At 40.5% G+C, this 8,756-nt stretch overlaps 2 protein-coding genes and 1 pseudogene across 2 annotated transcripts; 2 read left to right on the top strand and 1 right to left on the bottom strand.

The window, feature by feature from the left end:
• Positions 1–3,091: 3,091 nt before the first annotated feature.
• On the top strand, positions 3,092–4,317 carry LOC147272983 (rop guanine nucleotide exchange factor 7-like). Its single transcript, XM_086228653.1, has 4 exons — positions 3,092–3,186; positions 3,374–3,648; positions 3,740–3,856; positions 4,001–4,317. Exons 1-4 carry the CDS (start codon positions 3,092–3,094, stop codon positions 4,315–4,317), a joined length of 804 nt encoding a protein of 267 aa, XP_086084779.1.
• A 152-nt stretch (positions 4,318–4,469) lies between these two features.
• LOC147272982 (universal stress protein PHOS32-like) lies at positions 4,470–5,563 on the top strand (annotated as a pseudogene).
• Positions 5,564–5,773: 210 nt separating this feature from the next.
• LOC147272981 (putative glutathione S-transferase) lies at positions 5,774–7,037 on the bottom strand. Its single transcript, XM_086228652.1, has 2 exons — positions 6,596–7,037; positions 5,774–6,279 (listed from the first exon to the last, which is right to left on the bottom strand). Exons 1-2 carry the CDS (start codon positions 6,908–6,910, stop codon positions 5,932–5,934), a joined length of 663 nt encoding a protein of 220 aa, XP_086084778.1. The 5' UTR covers positions 6,911–7,037; the 3' UTR covers positions 5,774–5,931.
• Between the last annotated feature and the right edge of the window lie 1,719 nt (positions 7,038–8,756).

The following is an 8,756-nucleotide window of genomic DNA, read 5'->3' as shown; positions in this document are numbered from 1 at the left end:
ACTTAGCTTACAAGTAAAACTCGACCGTATGAATGAATTTCATTAGCAAAAAAAAAAAAGTTATACCTAGTTAGGGGAAACATAATGAGCATTACCCTAAAAATGCATATCTAAACAAAGAAAAAAAATAGCACAAAAAAAAGATAGCAATACAACAATTAAACATGCAATGTAAATACAATATACCACTATCTAAGTTAGGCCCTACATATAGATATATAATACCTTTTAAAATTTTTAAAATTGTAAAAATTTCTAATTTTAATAGATAGTTGAGCCAAAAAAAAAAAAGAGTATAGAGATTGGGTGCAAATACATATATAATACCTTGGCGGCTTGGCACCCCTTGAAGATTAGAGGGTTGAGCTATTTGTGTGGGGTTGGGGAGATGAGTTTTGGAGCTGAGGAAAGAAGTTGGAGCAAGTGGGGATCTATAGGCTGTTTTCGGGGGGAATGGAAGTAAAAGTAATTTTTTTTCATTAAATAAAGAGACAGTAGCTGCAGCATGTGAGAAGTTGCTCCTCAGCAGAAGAAAAAAAAAAAAAAAAAAAACTTAAACTGTGGGCAGTGGGCTACTGGGCTTGGGATGGAAATTGGGTGGGCTAAGCTACCTAAGTAAGCTAAAAAAAACAAAAAAAGAGCATGGGCTGCAGCCCATGCAGCCCACAACATGCATTCGTCCATGTTCATGGCATCAGACTATGTTATACATGTGTGAAGTTCAACATCTACATGTGCTCCTACATCACCAAATATAAATTGTTCATGTGTTATGTTTGACTAACGCCACACTTGCATAAGGGCCAATACAGTTGGATCTTTTTCAACTGACCAAAAAAAATTACTGATCTTTTTCAATGGTATGCGTTTTGGGTGTAGCATTTAGTATTTAGGATTTACATTAGACAAAAGAAAGATGATCATATAAAAGTCTAAAACGATGCAATTTTAGATAAAATTTCAAGATCAACACTAAAAATATCAGTAGAGGATTCATAGATGTACATAAGAAAGGCAATAATAACATGCTTTCAAATATAATGTAGAGGTGAAGAATTTTTTTTTTTTTTTTTTGGGAGATAGTGGTGAAGAATTTATTGATGCAGTATTATATGCCACTTTGATTTTTCAAATTTCAAAATGGATAACTTGTAACTACATAAGCTCATTCACGTCATTCACACCTCTAGGCATATCATCTTTATTGTACATGTACATTTGTAAAAGCTCCAACACAATATTTTACCTCTTTCTGGAAAGAAAACACAAGCTTTAACTAGGAATCATAATCCAACAACAAAAGTGCTCTTCCAAGGGCTCAAGGCCTTTTTTTTTTTTTTTTTTTTCAATTTCAGTACATCAGAAGCAGCTTGAAAATGAAGTTAAGTCTTTCCCTCTACATTTATTCAAATTAGCAGTCAACATCAAACAAGGTGGTAAGTGGTTGAGAGGAGCCTAGCTTTCTTTGGATACATTTCTGATCAGTTGGAACAACCGGCACCATCATCATAAGTTCATAACATCATCCATCAGATAGAAATTGAAATCCATAATTAAAGCCTTGCGCGGAAAGTCACATCCCCAAGAGATTCATTTGTTGAGGGCATCCTGTGCATTGAATTGTAGATGGTAGAGTCTAGCTACAGAGTTATTATGTATTGATTATTAAGATTTCATGATTTATTACCCAATTATCGATCCCAACTCTTAACTCTTTGGTACAAACTAAATTGGCTATTTTCATGAAAATGCTTCCAATTGTCCTATTCATAATCATAGATCATAGATGGCTGCATGCATAAAATGCTCTAAGATTTAATACCGATTATGATGAAATTAGCTCCAATTAAAACTCCTTGTTTAAGCAAAACATGCATTAGAGTTTACCAAAATAGAAATATTTACTTCATGGAATCAAATTCAATATCTAATATCTTCCATACTAAAAGTGGACTTTCTACCTATGGATGTGTGAGAGTTAAACACAATAGCACCTATATGACAAAAAGTGAAAAAAACACAAAACAAATATATGTAACACCTATGCTACAAAAACCACACTCCGTATCTCCAAAATGCCCTTTTATACCTTTTTTCTATTGAACAGTACCCAATCTTTAAACCCCCAAAACAAACTTCACTGCAGACTAAATATTTATTTGTATATATCATTTTGTAATTTGCAAACAACTCTAAGTCTCTAACAACAGGGATATGATAAACTTTTAAAAACTAGGAGTTTATTTTGTAAGATATACAATAAGACCTGAGCTATTCCACCATATGACCACAACTTTGTTTTGTATTTCCAAGGTGGTTTACCTCTTATGATCTTATCTAAATAGTATATGGGTTTGTGACGTTTGTCTCTGCTTCAAAACTCAAAAGCAGGCTGGTTTTACTAGAATGCCCCGGATCACATCTTAATTACCAAACTAACCTGGCCTTCTTTGGAATTCTGCAATTCTGCCCTGCAGACAAAACATCTTTTTTCTTGTAAAAGGTTATGTAAATAGCTTAACAGTGTGACAGACAAGGTGGAGCGGAAGCATAGTAAAGGTGGAGACATCATTGAGAACCATGCACACATCCTTTAAATTCTTTAATGGTGATCATTCAACAGTATCAGAAAAAACTTGAGGAAGAAGGGTAGTGTAGTCACTTCAACACCAAAACGACATTGCCTGAGAAGGTGCAACTTACAAACATAATCAAGGATAAATTGGTAGACATCTTTGAGAGATCCGTCGATTACACGACTCCCATAACCTTTGTTTATTATATTTTTCAAACCCAAGTTAGAATTAATTAATTAATACACTTATCATTTAGAACTCTTGTTTAAGCGAAGCAAAGTAATGCTACAGAGAGAGAGAGAGCCAGAGACACTGGCAGTTTACGGTCTGATTATGTTCAAAGATACGCTCTTGTAAGTTCAAATGTATGTCGCTCTCTCGCTCTTCATGTGTTTCAGCAAGCTTCAGTAATCATGACTAGCCTCCCATTTTTGTTCATATAAATAAGGCAAAGCTCCTTTGCTTCTATCCACCATTGTTCTCCATATTTTACCAGCTGCCTTTCACTATCAGACATGGTTGAGACCCCATGGATGGAGCTTTCACTCACCAAGAGGAAAGAGAAGGAACCCAGCTACAAAATCAACAGCTCAAGCTTTGTCTGCCATTGGTGAGGCTCAGAGGCTTATATAACCACAACCCATTTCCCATTTTTGGTTTCTGGGTGTCAAAGTACCTTCGGAACTTGTCTTCTAGAGCTCGAATCTCTAATTCGTGTTGCTTGGGAAGGCTTCATTACCATGGTATGGTAGTCAATAACTCTGCCTTTTGTGCTTCGCCTGGTTTTGTTGAAGAAGGAAAAGCTGTAATGGAGGGTTTGGGACCTTTTCCGATTTGATTGAGGAGAAGGGTCGTGAAAGCAGCGCAAGTTCAGATTTTTTGACATTTGAGACCACTGGGCATGAGGAGCCGAGTCACAGTAGCTCTGAAGAGTCATCTTCGCCACCCTCATTGGGTTGGCCTATTCAGAAAGCTGAGGCGCCAGATTGTACCAGTCTGGGCGGTACTGAAACTGCAGAGACAACCCATTTGGATGATAGGAAATTAGAGAAACAAGGGTCCAAAATATCAGGTATTATCTCTATTTCATTCACACTAAGGCATATGTCAATTTGAGGATTTTTCTTATTAGAAAAATGATGATTGTGGTCATGGGCTCGTAGAGACTGAGATGATGAAGGAAAGGTTTGCAAAATTGTTGCTTGGAGAAGATATGTCAGGTTGTGGAAACGGGGTTTGTACAGCATTGGCTATATCAAATGCCATTACTAATCTTTGTGGTATGTAATATTAATTTGCTATCTCATTGTCTTCAAATCCTGGCTTGTTTGATTTTGCTTTGCTATTTAACGAAAATTTTGTTTGTAGTATCTTTGGCTTTTCTTGTGATGGTTGTTTTTCTCATTCTCTGTTCCCTTTTATAGCTACCCTATTTGGGCAACTTTGGAGACTAGAACCTCTACCGCTAGAGAAGAAATTGATGTGGCGAAGAGAGATGGAATGGCTTCTTTGTGTGAGTGATCACATTGTTGAGTTGATACCTTCTTGGCAGACTTTTCCAGATGGAAGCAAATTGGAGGTACAATCTGATTCCAGTAAAGACCTTGGCCCAACATGGATGGTCATGAATCATGATGAGAGTAAACCAGCCAACAGTAAAGTATACAAAGTTACAAACCACTCCATTCCCATTAGCTATTTGTCAATTGTCATCGTCTATATTTTTCAGCTTAATTCATAAGCTTCAAAAGAATCAAAACCCATTTCTCTTCTCGTGCTCTCCATCTTTTTAAACATTCACACCGTGTTCTGTTGTCTGATTCGTAACCCAAGCGGTGCAGAAGAAGAGCAAGAAAAAAAGAAGCAGCTAGAGAAACAGAGAGAAAGAGAAGATAAAAATGGTGAAGGATAGGAAGATTGGTGTGGCCATGGACTTCTCAAAGAGCAGCAAGAACGCGCTTCAATGGGCTGTAGACAATTTGGCTAACAAAGGTGACACCTTTTACATCATCCACATCAATCCCATCTTCCTCGACGAGTCTCGTAGCCAACTCTGGGCCCAATCTGGTTCTCGTAAGCACATCTGCATCGATCCTTTTATATATATATAGCTAAAGGCTCAAGCTTGAAATCAATCAAATCCTCAGATGTATAGCAACTTTGATTATGAATTTGATCTGGGGTTTTTTTTTGGCAGCTCTTATTCCACTGACAGAGTCAGAGAGCCAGAGATCATGAAGAAGTACGCTGTCCAAACTGATATCGAAGTTCTTGATACGCTTGACACTGCTTCCAGGCAGAAAGAGGTTAACTTGCTCCTTAATTCCTCTGTTTTTTTTTTCTTGTGTTATTCAATCTGAATTATGCACCATCTGGGGTTTAATGATTGTCTTTTCCTGTTTTTGGGTTTTCAATTAATGGGGTTATTGTATTTATAGGTGAACATTGTGACAAAGCTGTACTGGGGAGATGCAAGGGAGAAGCTTCTTCAAGCGATTGGAGATCTGAAGCTGGACACTTGGTAATGGGAAGCAGAGGACTTGGTACCATCCAAAGGTATGTAATCGATCTTCTTTCCCATTTTTTTTTTTTTTTTAATGTTTACAATATGGTTTTGTATATTGATCTGAATTCTGAGGGATATATGTTTGGGTGGGTGTGATTTGTGCAAATCAAACAGGATCCTACTGGGGAGTGTGAGCAACCATTTGATCGCAAATGCTCCAATTCCTGTGACCATCGTCAAGGACCCAATAAGCTTCGAACACCGTTGATAACTGGAAACTTTGATGTGGTTTTTCAATGATCTATGGTCATCACTGTTAACATGGGGATTGCTTGTTTTTTATGTTTTACTTGATCTTGGTTTCCTAGAATAGTTTCAAGTTATAGGACCGAATGGATGGACATTTACTCTGTTTTTGAAGAATAATGTATTTGGCTCCATTGATTCTGGTTTTGTGTATTTGTTTCCTTCAAGTCATAGCCAATCCAAAATGACCCCAAGACATGGGCTATTAACATCTTTGTCTCATTGTCTTTGATCGCATTCATTAATTTGCATAAAAAAAAAAAAACTATATATCTTGGGTGTATAATTTTTCATGGGACCAGAACCACCCAAAATAATATTTGTTTCTGCTTTGTTTGATTTAATAAATAATTGGAACTGGGTGATAAGGACAGAAATTATGGAATTCCAGTAAGTTTCAGCAACTTTTATTTCAATATCATGATATGAAAGCTGGCACACATTACATAAATATAAACAAGAACGATCTACAGCAATACTTCTTGGTACTTTTTCATGAGCCATATTGAATTGCTTGTGAGTCATCATCCATGAACCATTTACTTAGGAAGTACCAATGCTTTCTAAGTGAGCATGGAAGTAAGCAAGTAGTTTCTCTTTAGGAGGCAGATTTTCCTTAATAACACTGTGGCTGACAAACTCTTCACTCCATTTATATAGCTTGGGAAGTTTCTCTTTGGTTAAAAGCTCCACTCCCACAACTTGTTGCATAAGTCTAAGCCAGTAGCCTATGAAGTTAGCAACAATGTCCACAAGTCCAATAGTCTCTCCCCCAAAGAACTTCTTATCCTTGAGCTCATTTTCAAGTATTTTCAGAAGCTCACACGCTTCTTCCACCGCCTTTACACGGTCCTCATTGCCCCAGCAAGCTTTCAATATCGCAGGTGTGCACTATAAACACCAACAGAGAAATTTTTATTTTTTATTTGGTCGAAAAGAGTAAATGCATTAAAAGCCCAAAGGGCAAACCCACATTACATAAGCCCAGACCTGGGCAGAAACCGAAACAAGGGCACAGCCCAACAAGCAAACAAAACACAGTAAACTTCAAACAAGAAAGTGAAGAAACGACAACAACAGAACAAAAACGACAACAAAATCTCCCAAAGCTAGCCCTAACCAAAATCCAAAGCCAGCCAACAGAGAAATTAAAGAAGCATATAAACTAACAATATATGCAAGAAAATACAACTATACAAAAAGTTACCTTTTCATCAATGAACCTAGCCCAGAAGCGTGCGATTGATCTTTCATAAGGGTCTGTAGGCAATATGGGAAAGCCTGCCTTCCAGGTTTCATCAATGTATTCAAGAATAACAAGGGACTCTGCAATTGGTTTCTCATTGTGTAGGAGCACAGGGATCTTTTTGTGAACTGGGTTGTATTTGAGAAGCAAAGGACTCTTGTTCTGCAGGTCCTCGTTAAAGTACTTGTATTCTACACCTTTCAGTTTCAGAGCCAATTCGACTCTGCGACTCATAGGGCTTCCCAAAACGCCAAACAGCTTCACTTCCTCAGCCATGGTAACATTAATTGGCTTAATTTCCTTGAGGGTTCTATGACCTCTTATATTTAGAGGTAGGAAGAGAGAGTTTACTTAGGCACTACGAAGCCTCACACTCTGTTCAAAGTTCAATAGTCAAAACTCATTCTAAAAAATGGGTGGTTGGTGGAGTAAAGATCTAGGAGAATATGCCGACTGCTATCCCCTCCCCCCTTTCTCTCTCTATCTCTCTCATTCTCATTCTCTCACTCTCTCTCTCTAATTGGGATAATACCAAGAAATAAAATTTCGGGTTTCGAAGAAACTTCAATGAAAATTTCGATGGAAATTTCGATAGAAATTAAACGAAAACGACAGAAATTGCTATCAAAATACGGAAATTTTGAATAAAACTTTACCATATGTTTATTTAACATATTATCTACTACATTAATAAAGAAATTGAAGAAACTAAATTATATAATAGTGTTCGTATGACTAATCATCTCGGCATAACGACAAGTGACATAAGGCTTAACATCATGTCGTTTGGGCCTAGACCCAAAGACTAAGCCCCTCCTAGGCTCCTGGGCTCCTAGCCCCTGACCTCTTAGGCTCCGGCCTCCTAGGCTCCGGCCTCATAGGCTCCGGCCCCTGGGCTCCGGCCTCCTAGGCTCCGGCCCCATAGGCTCCGGCCTCCTAAGCTCCAGCCTCCTAGGCCCCGACCCGTGTCAACTCACTCGGATCCTCGAGACCGGTGACACGTGGCGCTCCTACAGTGCAAGTCATCATAAGGGACACGTGTCATCACCGGATTGGTTGACACTCTTCCAAAGGTACTATAAAAGAGGTACCTTCTTGTCACAAAAGGACAACTGAAATCATTATTATACTATTCACTCACTCTGCTCTCAGATCTCTCTGAACACTGACTTGAGCGTCGGAGGACCTTTGGCCGGCACCACACCGGTGCCCTTCCCGCTCACTTTTGTGTACCTGTGCAGGGTGCTCTGGATATCATTCTCTCATTCCTCACCAGTCGGACCCCAGCTATCCGTTCCTGCCCCACTTCGACGTGTCATCCGCTCAGTGGTGGGTCAACGGGCCTACGTGGTTCGACTCGACGTTGACTGCTCTACCATTTTTGGGCATCAACAGTTTGGCGCCGTCTGTGGGAAACGTTACAACTTTTCCCCATTGAATTCTCTACCCTCAGTTGAGGTGCAAAAACCTTCCGAGCTTCCGAGCTCCCGAGCTTCCGAGCTCCCGAGCTTCCGAGCTTCCTAGCTTCCGAGCTTCCGAGCTTCCGAGCTCCCGAGCTTCCGAGCTTCCTAGCTTCCGAGCTTCCGAGCTTCCGAGCTCCCGAGCTTCCGAGCTTCCTAGCTTCCGAGCTCCCGAGCTTCCGAGCTTCCTAGCTTCCGAGCTTCCGAGCTTCCGAGCTCCCGAGCTTCCGAGCTTCCTAGCTTCCGAGCTTCCGAGCTTCCGAGCTTCCTAGCTTCCGAGCTCCCAAGCTTCCGAGCTTCCTAGCTTCCGAGCTTCCGAGCTTCCGAGCTCCCGAGCTTCCGAGCTTCCTAGCTTCCGAGCTTCCGAGCTTCCGAGCTTCCTAGCTTCCGAGCTTCCGAGCTTCCGAGCTTCCGAGCTTTCGAGCTTCCGAGCTTCCTAGCTTCCGAGCTTCCGAGCTCCCGAGCTTCCGAGCTTCCTAGCTTCCGAGCTTCCGAGCTTCCGAGCTTCCGAGCTTCCTAGCTTCCAGGCTTCCGAGCTCCCGAGCTTCCGAGCTCCCTCCAGGCTTCCGCGCCGCGCACCCACCCAGGCTTCCGCCCCGCGCACTACCCAGGCTTCTGCGCCGCGCACCAACCCAGGCTTCCTCGCCGCGCACCCACCCAGG

Source organism: Dryas octopetala, unplaced genomic scaffold (assembly GCF_963921425.1).
Source record: "Dryas octopetala unplaced genomic scaffold, drDryOcto1.1 SCAFFOLD_70, whole genome shotgun sequence".
NCBI classification, from domain to species: Eukaryota; Viridiplantae; Streptophyta; class Magnoliopsida; order Rosales; family Rosaceae; genus Dryas; species Dryas octopetala.
Note: the sequence above shows the minus strand (reverse complement) of the source record. Positions and strands in the feature narration are given on the sequence as shown.

What these genes read in the sequence shown, in the direction of transcription:
- LOC147272983 (XM_086228653.1), top strand. Translation starts at nt 3,092, where the DNA reads ATGGTTGAGACCCCATGGATGGAGCTTTCACTCACCAAGAGGAAAGAG. An exon ending in ACAAGGGTCCAAAATATCAG is followed by an intron (nt 3,649 to 3,739) that starts GTATTATCTCTA and finishes ATGGGCTCGTAG; the next exon opens with AGACTGAGATGATGAAGGAA. An exon ending in TGCCATTACTAATCTTTGTG is followed by an intron (nt 3,857 to 4,000) that starts GTATGTAATATT and finishes TCCCTTTTATAG; the next exon opens with CTACCCTATTTGGGCAACTT.
- LOC147272981 (XM_086228652.1), bottom strand. Translation starts at nt 6,910, where the DNA reads ATGGCTGAGGAAGTGAAGCTGTTTGGCGTTTTGGGAAGCCCTATGAGT. An exon ending in CTAGGTTCATTGATGAAAAG is followed by an intron (nt 6,280 to 6,595) that starts GTAACTTTTTGT and finishes TGGTGTTTATAG; the next exon opens with TGCACACCTGCGATATTGAA.